Source organism: Amblyomma maculatum, chromosome 11 (genome assembly GCF_055883805.1).
Source record: "Amblyomma maculatum isolate TAMU_Amacu chromosome 11, ASM5588380v1, whole genome shotgun sequence".
NCBI classification, from domain to species: domain Eukaryota; kingdom Metazoa; phylum Arthropoda; class Arachnida; order Ixodida; family Ixodidae; genus Amblyomma; species Amblyomma maculatum.
The window spans coordinates 81,979,002-81,995,567 of record NC_139354.1 but is presented as its reverse complement, the minus strand read 5'-3'; the positions used below and the strand labels follow the sequence as shown (position 1 = coordinate 81,995,567).

Genomic DNA, 16,566 nt, shown 5'->3' with positions numbered 1-16,566 from the left:
TTAGGTGCCGCCATTTATAAGTCATGTGTACATGCTATCAGTGACAGTTTTAATCGAAAGGTTCAAAGACTAAGAAAAGCGGGGTTTCCGGATGATACCATAGTTCTTGCATGCAGCAAGATACTAAAAAGGATGAAATCGTGCGGTAGACAAGAATCACCTCAGCATTCCCAAAAACAGAGAAATAAAATTGCAGTCCTGCCGTATATTCACCAAATGTCTCACCGTTTGAAGCAAGTAGGTAGCAGATATGAAGTAGATGTTCTTTTTTCTGCCCCCAGAAAACTGGGAAAAATATGCGCCATGGTTGAAGCAAAATCTAGGGAAGATGAAAAGAAACAAAAAAAATGAAAAGAGGATGCCAGATAAAGCATGACTTGAGGTTTGTCGGTTGCGCAGAAGGAGTTGTGTATGAAGTGCCTTTTACATGCGGGAAGACCTACATAGGTCAAACGGGAAGGTGCTTAAATACCCGCTTACGTGACCACAACACTTCATTGAAGGGCGCCCCATCCTCAAATCTTGCTCTGCATTACAGCAACTGTCCGCTTAACAACCAACTGAATTGTTCTAAAAATTCATGTGTTCCCCTTTTTAATGAAACAAAAATTCTGGACAAACACACAGATAAACTAACAAGGGAAATCAGTGAAACCTTTCATATTCATAAAAATCTTGACTCCTGTGTAAGCACCCCTTCTGTATCTGTTCATGACTGTGAACTAATCTATCTTGATTCAAAAGACTGAGGTATCTGTTTGACGATTGGTGTCGCACATGCGTTATTGGTTGTGAAAAGAGTATATTTTGCGTGTTTCTTTCTAATAAACTGCAGTTGATAGTCAGCGCAGGTGTTGTCTTCTTCCTTGTCCTTCGTCTCCGCGCTGTTATTTCTTAAAAATATGTACCAACTATCTAAACTTTCCGTGTTATTGATAGTTGGAGAGGATACCGGTAAGCTGTCTAAGGATACGAAAGATTTGGTTAAGAAACGCCAGAGTATGAATGCTTCCAATCCAGCAGACAGGATCGAATTGGCCGAGATATCAAAGCTAATCAATAAGCGCAAGGTGGCCGATATAAGGAAGTGTAACATGGAGAAAATTGAGCCTGCTGTAAAGAACGGGAGAAGCCTTAAAGCGGTTAAGAAGAAATTGGGCATAGGCAAAAACTAGATGTTATGCAATAAGGGACAAGGCGGGCAACGTCATCACGAATATGGGCAAGATAGTCAAAGTAGCCGAGGAGCTCTATACAGATCTCTACAGTAGCCAAAATAGTCAAGACCGCAACGAGATTGGCGGTAGGGAAAAACAGTCAGACGTTCTACCAGTGACGAAGGACGAGGTCAAGAAAGCATTAGAAACTATGAAAATGGGGAAATAAACTGGAGAGAATCAGATAACTACAGATTTGCTGAAGGACAGGGGGGATATCGTGCTAGAAAAACTGGCCACCCTGTATGCGTGGTGCCAGGTGTCATCGACGGTACCGGAACCATGGAAGAATGGAAACATTATCCTCATTCATAAGAAAGGGGACTGTAAGGGGCTTAAAAATGACAGACCAAGCAGCTCATTTTTTGTTACGTATGAGGTATTTACTAAGATAATCGCTAATAGAATCATGACAACCTTAGACTGCAATCAAGCAAAGAATCACGCAGGTTTTCGGAAACGGTATTCTACTGTCGATCATATCCATACCATGAATCAGGTGATAGAAAAATGCTCGGAATATAACCAGCCCTTATTCATAGCAATCATTGATTACTAAAAAGCATTTGGCTCAGTTGAAACCTAGGCGGTGATGCAGGCATTGCGAAATCAGGGGGTAGAGGAGCCGTACGTGAAAGGACTGGAAGATATGTATATAGTGGCTGCACAGCAACCATAGTTCTGCATAAAGAAAGTAACAAAATTCCAATAAAGAAAGGTGTTGGGCAAAGAGACACAATATCCCCAGTACTATTCACAGCTTGCTTAGAATAGTATTCAGAGACTTGGAATGGGAGCAGTTAGGGATAAGCATAGATGGAGAATACCTCAGTAATCTGCAATTTGCTGATGACATAGCTTTGCTAAGCAACTCGGATGATGAACTGCAAATAATGATTGATGACCTAGACAGGAAAAGTAGAAAGGTTGGCTTGGAAATCAATATGCAGAAGACTAAGGTAATGTTGAACAGCCTCGGGAAGGAACAGCAGTTTACATTGGGTAGTGAAGTACTGGAAGTAGTAGGCGAATATTTCTGCTTAGGACAAGTAGTTACCGCAGATCCGGACCATGAAAAGGAAATAACAAGAATAATAAGATTGGGATGAAGCGCACTTGGCAAGCACTCGCAGAATATGACTAGCAGCATACCGGTATTGCTCGAGAGGAACGTATACAACATTTTCATCTTACCTGTACTCACCTATGGGGCTGAAACGTGGAGGCTAACCAAGAGAGTTCTACTTAAGTTGAGGACAACGCAGAGGGCTATGGAAAGAAAAATGGTAGGGGTAACATTAACAGATAGGAAGCGTGCAGAGTGGGTCAGAGAAATAACTCAAGTTACCGACATTCTAGTGGAAATTAAGAAGAAATGGGCGTGGGCAGTACATGTAGTGCGAAGAGAGGATAACCGATGGTCACTTAGGGTAACAAACTGGATTCCAAGGGAAGCAAAGCGTAGCAGAGGGCGGCAGAAAGTTAGGTGGGCGGAGGAGGTTAAGAAGTTCGCAGGGGTCAAGTGGATGCAGCTAGCACAGAACCGGATTAAGTGGAGAAATATGGAAGAGGCATTCGTTCTGCAGTGGGTATAGTCAGGCTGATGATGATGATGATGATGAACGTTATCCCCTCATTGTCCGCAGCTTAGCCACGTGCCATGGTACGCTTACTATTTCCATGATTGGTGATGCAGTTTTGCGCACGCGTGGGCTCCAAGAATCCTCGATGATATCGTGTCACCTGGTACTATATATGTTGTTATTTTGTAGTATGTTATTTTTTGCAGTTCTAATCTGCCTGATGACACAAGTGTGACTGCATGAGTGTTGCCTATTTTAGAGTTGCGTTATTATGTGGTTGTCACTGTTATTAGTACTGATAGTAAGCGACAACATATAAATATAGGACGCTTCCTGTAATCTAGTTTCTTCTGAATATATATATATATATATATATATTGTCACGATATTGGCGACTAGGGCTAGGTTATCAGAGCCGGTGCAGGTGGAACTACACGGTCCTAGCTTTAGGTACGTCCTTCTAGTCCGGAGCCGATTCACTTCGTCCTTTTTTCCCGAGCGCCACTTCGTCTTTCGCTCCGAGCGCCCCCTGGCATTCCTCCCTCCTTAAGCATGACGCGCACGGCCCACGTGCACACAGGTGGACAAAAGCAAACGAAAAAAAAAGTTTGCAGACGCCGTCTTTCAGTTACCGCGTAAAATACGGCTTCATGCATAGGACATGAACTGTCTCTGGACGAGGTAGCCGACGGCCTCTCTGCTCTGGGCCATCTGGGACGACCTCATAGTTAACGTCGCTGAGGCGCCACAAGACTTTATATGGTCCGAAGTAACGGCAAATCAGCTTTTCTGATAGGCCACGGCGTCGAACAGGAGTCCACACCCACACCTGGTCCCCGGTGTTGTAGGAAGCTTGTTTGTGGCGGAGGCTGTACCGGCGTGAATCCTTGTCCTGTTGCTGGGCGATGTGGACGCGTGCTAGTTGGCGTGCTTGCTCAGCATCTTGGGCAAAGTGTTCGGTGTCGGTAGAAAGCTCTTTATCTGTTTCGCAAGGGAGCATTGCGTCCAGCATCGTCCGAACCTCCCTGCCGTAAACTAGGCGAAACGGCGTGAAGCGTGTCGTCTCTTGGACTTCCGTATTGTACGCGAATGTCACATATGGTAGGATAGCATCCCAAGTCTTGTGCTGGGCGTCGACATACATCGCCAGCATGTCCGCAATGGTCTTATTAAGCCTTTCCGTAAGTCCGTTGGTCTGCGGATGGTTAGCAGTAGCTTTTCGATGCGCCGTACCGCTGAGATGAAAAACTTCGGCCATCATTTGTGAAGTAAAGGCAGTCCCTCTGTCAGTAATAATACAGGTCGGAGCACCGTGCCGCAGCATGACCTGCTGTACAAAGAAATGGGCAACCTCCGATGCTGTACCACTAGGTAACGCTTTGGTCTCAGCATATCGAGTCAGGTAGTCTGTGGCGATGATTATCCAGCGGTTGCCCCCGGAGGATCGAGGGAAAGGACCGAATAGGTCCATGCCGACTTGATCAAACGGTGCGCGTGGTGGTATTATGGGCACGAGAAGGCCTGCAGGCTTTGATTGCGGAACCTTCCGACGCTGACATTGCCGACAGCTGTTAACATAGCGCTTAACGACAGTGGCAAGGTTGGGCCAGTAGAATGTCTTTCGTATTCTAGCAGGTGCGCGAGTATAGCCCAAGTGGCCAGAAGTTGGTTCATCGTGGCACGCGGAAAGGATTTCCTCTCGCAGAGCTGCGGGTACCACGAGGAGGTAGGTTCTCGAATCGGATCTAGAGCTGTGCTTATAGAGTACACCACTTCTCAAGCAGAAAGTTGAGAGGCTCCGAGAAAAGCACTTAGGTATTGTGGCTGGCTGACATTCTAAATAATCGATCAGTGCTCGTAACTCTGGATCATCACGCTGCTGATGTGACATATCTGAAGCATCAACAGCTCCAAGAAAACTGCCAGAGTCACTCGTGTGTGGTGAAGCGAGCTCGACGGGCGCACGAGAGAGCGCGTCAGCATCTTCATGCTTATGTCCGGACTTATAGACTATAGCGAGGTCAAACTCTTGTAGGCGAAGGCTCCATCGCACCTGGCGGCCGCATGGGTCACGTAGGTTGGCCAGCCAATACAAGGAATGGTGGTCAGTGACCACTTTAAATGGGCCACCATAAAGGTAGGGGCGAAATGTTGCAGCAGCCCAAATAATAACAAGGCATTCCTTCCCAGTAGTTGAATAGTTCATCTACGCGCGGGATAAAGCACGGCTGGCATAGGCGACGACTCGTTCCACACCCTCTTGACGCTGCACGAGAACCGCCCCAAGGCCAATGTTACTGGCGTCAGTGTGGATTTCTGTCTCACCGTGCTCATCGAAATGGGCTAGAATAGGCGGCGATTGGAGACGGAGACGCAACTCGGTAAAAGCAGCTTCTTGCTCGTGACTCCAAACAAAAGGGGTGTCTCCCCGGGTGAGCCGAGTCAGCGGTTCAGTAAGATCAGCGAAGTTATCGATAAAACGGCGGTAATAACTGCACAAGCCGAGAAATCTGCGAACAGCTTTCTTGTCACGCGGAATCGGAAATTCCGCAACAGCAGTAAGCTTGTCAGGGTCGGGCTTCACGCCGGAAGCGCTTACGACATGACCGAGGAATTTAAGCTCTTGGTAGCCAAAGTAACATTTCTGTGGCTTAAGTGTCAATTTAGCGGATCGAAGGGCTTCGAGTACTGACCGCAGGCGATTAAGATGCTGTGAAAACGATTCTGCAAAGACCACCACGTCATCTAGGTAGACTAGGCAACACTGCCATTTAAGCCCGGCGAGGACAGTGTCCATAATCCGCTGATATGTGGCCGGTGCGGAACAAAGTCCGAAAGGTAGAACTTTAAATTCGTAAAGTCCGTCGGGTGTGAAAAAGGCCGTTTTTTCACGATCTCGCTCATCTACCTCAATCTGCCAGTAGCCACTTTTCAGATCGATTGACGAAAAGTACTTCGCACGCCGAAGGCGGTCGAGAGAGTCGTCAATCCGCGGCAAGGGGTAAACATCCTTCTTGGTTACGGCGTTCAGCTTGCGGTAATCGACGCAAAAACGTAACATGCCGTCTTTCTTTTTAACTAGAACGACTGGGGAGGACCATGGGCTATTTGAAGGCTGGATAACATGATCTTCGAGCATTTGTTTAACTTGTGACTTAATAACTTCGCGCTCGGTCGAAGAGACGCGGTAGGGGTGCTGGTGAATTGGGCGCAAATCATCGAACGTCACGATCTGGTGCTTGGCAATGGGAGTCTGATGCACTTTTGACGACGATGCAAAACACTCTGAATTCGAGTAACAATGAAAACAGCTGTTCACGCTGGCTCACCGATAGCTCTGAGCTAATATCGAGGGTGTCGAGGGATGTGGGCGGTGGCACGGTTTCTGTGGACAAGCACTCGGAGACATCGGAGGCGCTCCCTGGCAATATATATATCTATATATATATATATATATATATATATAATGTAAGGATGGGGGACTTATTCAGCAGATCAATAGGACTTGATCCGCAGGACTGAGCAGATCAGCGGCGAACACAGCGGCAGCGCATACAGTCAGATCCAGCACGCGCAGCGATCACGATGCCGCTGACTGGCATGTTCCTTGTGCACTTCTTCCTCTTCACAATTACCCGCGGGACGAAGAGGAGACATCCTGGCGACTTACGGCGTGAGCAAGACGGCAGGGTCGTAATAGTGTTTGAGGCGCTGGACGTGAACAATCTCACGTCCGCGCCGGCGTAGATCATGGGACGGCGTAACAGATTCCATCACATAATTAACCGGAGAGGTGCGCTCCAGAACACGGTATGGGCCATGGTATTTAGCAAGAAATTTTGCAGACAGTCCAGGGGCATTGGAAGGTATCCATAGCCACACAAGAGCGCCAGACGAGAAGTGCGGTGTCGAGTGTTGGCTGTCATGGTTGGATTTATGGCGGCACTGGGTGTTAGCTGTGAATGCGCGGGCGATTTGTCGACAGTCTTCCGCATGCTGGGCTGCTTGAGACGCAGGTGTATACTCTGATATGTCTGGCTGATACGGCAGTATGGTGTCGATTGTAGCAGATGGGTGACAGCCGTAGAGGAGAAAAAAAGGAGAGAAGCCAGTAGTAGACTGCGTTGCGGTATTGTATGCGTACGTGACATACGGAAGGACGAGGTCCCAGTTTGAGTGGTTGGAGGAGACGTACATAGAGAGCATGTCGCCAATGGTACGATTGAAACGCTCAGTGAGGCCGTTAGTCTGGGGATGATAGGCGGAGGTGGTTCTATGAATAATGTTGCACTTGGTGAGCAAGGCTTTCACAACGTCACTCAAGAAAACGCGTCCTCTGTCGCTGAGCAGCTCTCGAGGTGCGCCTTGGCGAAGAACAAATTGCTGCAAAATGAAGGAAGCTACTTCTGACGCTGTGCCAGATGGAAGTGCGGCGGTTTCTGCGTACCTCGTCAGATGATCAACGGCTACGAAAGCCCAGCGGTTGCCGGCCGCAGTGTAGGGAAGCGGCCCGTACAGATCAATGCCGACACGGTCGAAAGGGCGTGGTGGGCTGGGTAACGGCAGCAACTCTCCAGCATCACGTTGAGGAGATGGCTTGCGACGTTGACAGGTGAGGCATGATCGAACGTACTTGAGTACAAAGGTGTAGATACCCCGCCAGTAGTAACGCAGCCGAAGACGAGTGTATGTCTTGAAGACGCCCGCGTGACCGGATTGTGGGTCAGCGTGGAAATAGTCACAAATTTGCGAACGTAGCTGCCGGGGAATAACTAGCAACCACTTGCGGCCATCTGCCCAGTAGTTGCGGCGGTAGAGGATGTTATCACGAATGGCGAAGTGGGAAGCATGGCGACGGAGAGCACGCGATGGAGATAAAATCGAGCACGCGATGGAGGATTGGAGATAAAATCGAGGATGGAGTTTATCCAAGGATCTTGCCGCTGCGCTGACATCATGTCATTGATGTGAAGCGATGGCGGGGAATCTTCGGAAGGGGAAAGGCTCGTGACCTCAGCTGTAAGGGGGCAGCGGGAAAGTGCATCGGCGTCGTGATGTTTGCGGCCAGAGCGGTAAACAACACGGACATAATATTCCTGAAGGCGAAGAGCCCATCTTGCCAGTCTGCCGAACGGGTCTTTCAGTGAGGAAAAGCAGCAAAGCGCATGGTGGTCTGTCACTACGTCAAAAGGGCGACCATAGAGGTAAGGGCGGAATTTAGTAAGAGCCCAAATAATCGCTAAGCATTCTTTTTCAGTGACAGAGTAATTGGATTCAGCCTTCGTGAGTGTACGGCTAGCATAGGCGACCACGTATTCAGTGTAACCTGCCTTGTGCTGAGCGAGCACAGCGCCGAGACCAATACCACTGGCGTCTGTGTGGACCTTAGTAGGCGCTGTGGGGTCGAAGTGACATAGGACAGGCGGTGCCGTGAGGATAAGTCGTAAAGCATTGAAGGCATCGTCGCACGCTGGTGACCACGACGAAAGGTCGGAACTACCGGACCGAAATTCTGTCAAGGGAGCAGCAATAGAAGCAAAATTCCTAATAAAGCGGCGAAAGTAAGAGCACAGCCCGAGGAAGCTACGTAGATCTTTGATGGAAGTCGCTTTGGGAAAGGCTGTTACGGCACAAAGTTTGGCAGGGTCTGGAGATACACCTTCTTTGGAAACAACGTGGCCGAGAATGGTGAGCTGGCGGGCGGCAAAACGTCATTTTTTCCAATTCAGCTGCAGTCCGGCATCAGATAGGCAGGTCAAAACGTGCTTCCGACGGTAGAGGTGTGTGTCAAAGTCACGAGAAAAGACGACAACGTCATCGAGGTAGCAGAGGCATGTCTTCTACTTTAGGCCACGCAAAATGGTGTCCATCATCCGCTCAAATGTTGCCGGAGCATTACAAAGACCAAACGACATAACTGTGAATTCGTACAAGCCGTCGGGAGTTACAAAGGCAGTTTTGGTGCGATCAGCCGCTTCCAAGGGGACTTGCCAGTGCCCGGAACGTAAATATAGGGAATAAAAGAGTTCGGCACCTTGCAAACAATCGAGAGCGTCGTCGATGCGTGGGAAAGGATAGACGTCCTTTCGCGTAATATTATTAAGGCGGCGATAATCGACACAGAAGCGGATAGAACCATCTTTCGTTTTTACAAGGACAACAGGTGAGGCCCAAGGGCTGCTTGAGGGCTGAATCACGCCATTCTGGATCATTAGGTCGACTTGCTCTTGAATAGCCTGGCGTTGGATTGCAGACACACGATAGGGGCGCTGCCGTAGTGGTGCGTGGGCGCCGGTGTCGATGCGATGAGTGACTGTAGAAGTTTGACTCAAAGAACTTTGATGAGAGTCGAAGGAGGAGCGAAAGTGATGTAGTGAGTTCAAAAGCTGAGTGCGCTGCTCTGGAGGAAGATCGGCATCGATGGAACGGAGGAACAAGAATGTAGAGGGGGGAGCGGGCGCAGGTGAAGGGGGGCTGAGCGCAGTCACGGCACAGTGCGGCGCGTCGTCAGGTTCCTCAGAGATCAAAAGAGATGCGATTGGCTGGATACTGCCGAGGCATTCGCCATGGCGCAAAGCAGTAGGGGCGGTAAATGGGTTAGAGACCCATAACATGGAAAGACCAGCGGAAATAGCGAGCACTGCGTGGGGGAATGGAAGGCACGTGCGGCGCAGGAAAGCATGGGCTGGTGTGAAGAGAACGGTGTCATCGCTAATAGATGCACAAGCGACACGAACAAGCACTGAAGAGCAGGGAGGAAGGTCGATATCTTCGGCGACGACGGCTTTAGCACCGGAATTTGATTGATCAGCGTCTGGTAATTCATCGGGCACAGTCGACAACCCCACTTAAGCTCGAGCACAATCGATAATAGCAGCATGACGCGACAGGAAATCCAAGCCTAAAATTACAGCGTGCGAGCAACTTGGCAGCACGACGAACTCAATCGTATAAAGGGAATTCTGGATAACTACTCGATCGGTGCACGCTGCTAAAGGCTTGATAGGCTGAGCGCTGGCCGTTCGCAACGAACGTCCCGCAATTGGCGTCTTCACTTTTTTTTAAAGTGCGACATAGTTTTGCGTCCATTATCGAAATCGCAGCACCAGTATCAATAAGAGCCATGACAGCAACACCCTCGACGAAAACTTCAATTAGGTTTGTTGGCGACAGATGAGGACTTTAGAAGTTCGACTGGGTCGCAGTTATCGCCTCAGGAACTGCGGCCTCTAGTTTTGCTCATGTGAAGCGTTCTGTCGACGTCGCATCGGAGAGATAGAGCGGCGTCGCGGCGACGGTTAACGGCGGTCGGACATGGCTGAGCGGTCTGGGGAGAAATGAGGGTGGGCTGGAGGCTCAGTAGGCGTGGAATACTGAGGCGTCGGAGACCAGTATGCAGAACCATGAGTAGGTGCCGACACCGGGAGACGGTTGCGGCAATAACGAGAAATGTGTCCGGCAAGCTCGCAAGTGTAACAAAGTGGCCGGTTATCTGTCTTCCGCCAGGGATTACGTGGTCTTGGAGCCGATCGCATAAACTGCGAAGGTTCTCGCACAGGCACAGGAGGCGGCTGAACGTATGCAGGTGGCGGTGGAGCATATGTAGGTGGCGGTCGGGCCGCAACAGCCGCATATGTTAACGGCGCTGTAACATGCATGGATTGAGGGGCTGGATGAAGAGATTCAGCTACTTGTTCTTGAATAATGTGGCGCAAACAGGGAGCTAGGTGTGAGGAAGGTTCTTGATGGCAGGATATAAGGTAGAGCTGCCGAGCAACTTCTTCCCGAATGAAGCTCTTAATTAGTGGCAGGAGCGCAGAATGTTCGCCTGCATCTGTCAGGCCAGCAAGGGACTCAGAGTGCATGGTGTTCGCGCGAGTTATGGCCCTTTGTTTCCGCAGTTCATCATAACTTTGACACAGTATGACCACTTCCGCGACGGTGCGAATATCTCGAGCCGACAGCATCTGAAAGGCATCGTCATCGATGCCTTGCAGAATGTGCTTGATCTTCTCAGCGTCTGACATGTGTGGGTTGACGCGCTTGCACAAGTAGACGACGTCCTCGATATAGCTCGTGAAATTTTCGTCAACTTGCTGAGACCGCCTACGCAAGCGCTGTTCAGCGCGGAGTTTCCTCACAGCTGGTCGGCCGAAAACTTCAGAGGAGCTGGCTTTAAACGCGGACCATGATGGAATGTCCGCTTCATGGTTTCGAAACCATAGGTTTGCTACGCCGGTGAGATAGAAAATCACGTTGCTTAACTTTGTTTCCGCGTCCCATTTGTTGTAAATGCTCACTCGTTCATAGGATGTGAGGCAGTCCTCGACATCGTGGTCGTCAGTGCCGCTGAAGATGGCGGGGTCTCGCTGGCGGAAGGAGCCGGGACAGATGATGACCGAGCCAACTTGTACGGCTTGGTGGTTGACGTCCTCAGGCATCGCAGGAGGTGGTAATGTACGGCTGCGGAGTTCCAGGGCGAGAGGATAGATCTTGACCTGCAGTTCCACCAAATGTAAGAATGGGGGGTTTATTCAGCAGATCAATAGGACTTGATCAGCAGGACTGAGCAGATCAGCGGGGAACACAGCGGCAGCGAACACAGTCAGATCCAGCACGCGCAGCGATCACGATGCCACTGACTGGCATGTTCCTTGTGCACTTCTTCCTCTTCACAATATATATATATATAGTCAGGGGTGTGTTTATTGAGTCGGCAGAGAGAATCCAGATGCTCAGGATGAACTCACAGCGGAGTGTAAGGCGTAGCGAATCACACAGACAGCAACCATCTTCTTCGTCCTCGACTGCGCCAGCGTGCGATGAATGCCAGTGGCTATAATGAAGATTACCACACTACAGTTTCCTCGGGTAGAGAAGGAGACATCCTGGCGACTTAAGGAGCCAAGAGGACAGAATGATCGTAGTAGTAGGGCTTCATTCGGTTCTTATGGACTCTTTCGCGTCCACGGCGACGCAAGTCCGCAGAGGGCGTAACAGGCTCAACTACGTAGTTGACAGGAGATGTTTGCTGGAGGACTCGGTATGGACCGTGATACCGAGGTAGAAGCAACTTTTAAAGGCCGACGGTTGTAGCACGGACCCAGAGCCACACCATGGAGTTAGGTGCATATAAGAAGCCTCGCCGGTGTCACGGTGGTGTTTTTGTTGCCACTGGTTTTCCGTTGTAAGTGAACGGGCGAGCTTCCCATACAAAAATTGTCTATGTACTTCAATGAAAAGTTTATAATCAGCTATGTCTATCTATAGACTTTTATAGTCGGCTATAAAGTGCCATTGAAATATTTATAGGCAGCTATAGAAAATTCTATAGCACTTTGTCTATAGCTTCTGGACCATACAAAATCTCTTTAGCTAACTATAGAAAACCATATGTCCATGAAGCTATAGACTTTTAGTCATAGAGTTATCTTTAGCTGTCTATAGAAATTTAAATGGCTCTAAAGCTACAGACTGCAAGCCATAGAATCAGTTTTAGCAAGCTATAGAAAAGTTTATGTTCCTGGAGCTATAGATTATTGGTCATTCAGTTATCTTTACCTGTCTATAGAAATTTGAATGGCTCTAAAGCTACAGACTGCTAGCCATAGAATCAGTTTTAGCAGCCTATAGAAACGTTTATGCTCCTGAAGCTATAGATTATTAGTCATTCAGTTATCTTTAGCTGTCCATAGAAATTTGAATGGCTCTAAAGCTACAGACTACAAGCCATAGAATCAGTTTTAGCAAGCTATAGAAAAGTTTATGCTCCTGGAGCTATAGATTATTAGTCATTCAGTTATCTTTAGCTGTCTATAGAAATTTGAACTCCTCTAAAGCTACAGACTGCAAGCCACAGAATCAGTTTTAGCAAGCTATAGAAAAGTTTATGCTCCTGAAGCTATAGATTATTAGTCTAGCTGTCTATAAAACTTTGAATGACTCTAAAGCTACAGACTGCAAGCCACAGAATCAGTTTTAGCAAGCTATAGAAAAGTTTATGCTCCTGAAGCTATAGAGTATTAGTCATTCAGTTATATTTAGCTGTCTATAGAAATTTGAATGGCTCTAAAGCGACAGACTGCAAGCCATAGAATCAGTTTTAGCAGCCTATAGAAACGTTTATGCTCCGGAAGCTATAGATTATTAGTCATTCAGTTATCTTTAGCTGTCTATAGAAATTTGAATGGCTCTAAAGCTACAGACTACAAGCCATATAATCAGTTTTAGCAAGCTATAGAAAAGTTTATGCTCCTGGAGCTATAGATTATTAGTCATTCAGTTATCTTTAGCTGTCTATAGAAATTTGAACTCCTCTAAAGCTACAGACTGCAAGCCACAGAATCAGTTTTAGCAAGCTATAGAAAAGTTTATGCTCCTGAAGCTATAGATTATTAGTCTAGCTGTCTATACAAATTTGAATGGCTCTAAAGCTACAGACTGCAAGCCACAGAATCAGTTTTAGCAAGCTATAGAAAAGTTTATGCTCCTGAAGCTATAGAGTATTAGTCATTCAGTTATATTTAGCTGTCTATAGAAATTTGAATGGCTCTAAAGCTACAGACTGCAAGCCATAGAATCAGTTTTAGCAGCCTATAGAAACGTTTATGCTCCTGAAGCTATAGATTATTAGTTATTCAGTTGTCTTTAGCTGTCTATAGAAATTTGAATGGCTCTAAAGCTACAGACTACAAGCCATATAATCAGTTTTAGCAAGCTATAGAAAAGTTTATGCTTCTGGAGCTATAGATTATTAGTCAATCAATTATATTTAGCTGTCTATAGAAATTTGAACTCCTCTAAAGCTAGACTGCAAGCCATAGAATCAGTTTTAGCGAGCTATAGAAAAGTTTATGCTCCTGAAGCTATAGAATATTAGTAATACCGATATCTTTAGATGTCTTAGAAATTTGAATGCCTCTAAAACTACAGACTACAAGTCATATAAGCTGCTTTAGCTGGTTATAGAAAAGTATGTTCCTAAAGCTATATACTATTTGTCATACAGTTATCTTTAGCTGTCTATAGAAATTTAAATGGCTCTAAAGCTACAGACTTATAGCCATATAAGCTGCTTTAGCTGGCTATAGAAAAGTGCTTGCTCTTGAAGCTATAGACTAGTAGCCATACAGTTATCTTTAGCCATCTATAGAAATGTCAATGCTTCTAAAGCTACAGACTGCAAGTCATATAACCTGTCTTAGCTGGCTACAGAATATTGTATATACCAAAAGCTATAGACCAGTAGGCGTACACCCTTATATGAAAGTACATATATCGTCAGTTCGAATCCCTCGCGCGACTTGTACTCAAGCTTGATTAAGAGTTGTGTGCTGTATGCAACGTGAAACCGTATGTCATCAACTACAATGCTGTACGACAAATGAATTACGTCACAATCTTGATATAACTGGTGGGAGCACTGTCGCCGCATGGAAGTACGCCTACAGTGAGTACCTCCGACCCATGATGGTTTTAGTCGTGGGGACTGCTGGCCAATTTTCAGTTATTTATTCATCGAACTGAAAATAAAACCGATGATATAGAGCAAGACACACATGCACATACACGCTTGCGCATACACAAACACACGCACGAACATACATACGCGCGTGCGCGCACGGGAATTTTCTATAGCTGACCATAGAAAATGCTAAAGACTGCAAATACTTAAATTAGAACATTAGAATTAGTCCATAGGTTATAGACTTCTGTAGCAGGCTATAGCTTTTGGGGCCAAATATCTATAGGCGACGATAGACAGGATATTCTATAGCTGGCCATAAACGTTTGTATGCGACCATAGAAAATGCTAAAGACTGCAGTACATAGGGAGCCATAAGTCTATAGAATAGGTTAAAGACTTCTATAGAACAGACTACAGAAAAACCTGAAGGCTACCATAGAAACGGCTATAGCTTTTTGGGCCAAATATCTGTAGCCGACCATACGAAGAATTTTCTATAGCTGACCATAAAAGTTTATACCTGACCAAAAATGCTAAAGACTGCAGCATATAGAGAGCCATAAGTCCATAGAACAGGTTAAAGACTTGTACAGAACAGACTATAGAAAAACCTAAAGACTGCCATAGAAGCGGCTATAGATATTTGGGCCAAATTTCTATAGCCGACCATACAAAAGATTTTCTATAGCTGACCACAGGAAATTTTTGTATGGGTTGCGGCATTCATCTGCGTTCAGGGCGGCGTCCGAAAGTGGCGTCGACTCAGAAACATCAGGGTGGTAGGAAAAAAGTGTGTACATTTGCAGGTTGGCTCGCGCCCGTGAAGAGGAAATAAGGGAGAGAATCCAGTGGTGGTCTGTGGCGCAGTGTTGTATGCGTAGGTTAGAAAGAGAAGAACCTGGTCCCAACTGAAATGAGCGTCGTTGATGTACAGGCCCAGCATGTCGGTTAAGCGTTAAGCGAGTTAAGCGAGTTAAGGTTAAGCGAGTTCTCTCGATGATTGACCGGTAATAGGATTTGAAATAAAATCCAAAAGCGCACTGATCCACGGGTTATTCTATTGCTCGGTGGCTATGTCGACAGAAGCAAGAGTCGACAAGTCGTAAGCACAGACGTGGTCAGACGAGGAATCATTAGGCAATGGCGGGAGGAACAGAGCATCTGTGTCCGGATGCTTCAGACCTGATCAATAAATGGCATGAATGTTATACTCCTGGAGACGGAGAGCCCATTGAGCAAGGCGGCCAACCGGGTCTCTCAGAGAGGCCAGCCAGCACAACGCGCGGTGATCGGCACTTCATAAAACGGTCGGCCATACACATAGGGACGAAATTTTCCGATGGCCCAAATAATGACAAATCATTCTATTTATTTTACAGAATAGTTAGACTTCGCTTTAGTGAATGTTCGGCTGGCGTATACCACAATATACTCGCGTAAACTATTCTTACATTAGGCAAGGACGGCACCGAGCCCAATACCACTGGCGTCAGTGTGAATCTCCGTTGGCGCAGTCGGATAAAAGGGGAGGAGAATGGGAGGCAAAATAAAAAAGCTGCGTAAAATGTCGAAGGCTTTATTGCAGGCTGGAGTCCAGGCGGACAAGTCGGAGCTGGCGGCAAGGAACTGGGTCAGAAGAACGATGATAGAGGCGAAGTTAAGATGAAACGTTGAAAGTAGGAGCAGAGGCCGATAAAGCTTGGGAGTTTATTCAGGAAAGTTGGGTTCGGAAACTCTGCAACTGTGCGAAGTTTGGTGGGATCGGGAACAATGCCGTCCTTAGAAACTACGTGGTCTAAAATTGCGAGTTTTTGAGCGGCAAAGTGGCACCTCTTCCCATTTAACTGAAGCCCAGCGTCGCGAGTCACGTGAAGACATACTTCAGGCGGGGAAGGTCAGACGAAGAGTCGGCAGAAAAACTACGATGTCAACCAGATAAATAAGACAGGTCTGCCACTTGAACTCGAACTCGTATAAGTCGTACGGTGTAATAAAGGAAGTTTTCGAGCGGTCATCGCCAGCCATCGGCACCTGCCAGTAGCCATAGCGCAAATCCAAAGTGGAGAAACACTCGAATCCCTGTAAGCTGCCCAAGGCGCCGTCAATTCGTGGCAGAGGATAGACGTCGTTGCGCATGATCTTGCTTAGCCTACGGTAATCGACGCAAACCCGAATCGAACCATCTTTCTTAGGGAGCAAAACAACCGGAGAAGCACATGGACTGTTAAATCGTTGTATGACCCCCCGGCGAAGCATATCTTTCCCGTTATAAGTAATGACGTGGTGCTCAGAGGCCGAC

At 47.2% G+C, this 16,566-nt stretch overlaps 1 protein-coding gene across 1 annotated transcript in view; it reads left to right on the top strand.

The window, feature by feature from the left end:
- Positions 1 to 16,566, top strand: part of LOC146174267 (uncharacterized) — a 65,460-nt gene that overhangs the window by 5,954 nt on the left and 42,940 nt on the right. Inside the window, exons 3-4 of the mRNA XM_084585365.1 lie at positions 5 to 102; positions 408 to 543. Coding sequence (XP_084441491.1) covers positions 5 to 102; positions 408 to 543 — 234 coding nt within the window. The remainder of the gene's footprint in view (positions 1 to 4; positions 103 to 407; positions 544 to 16,566) is intronic.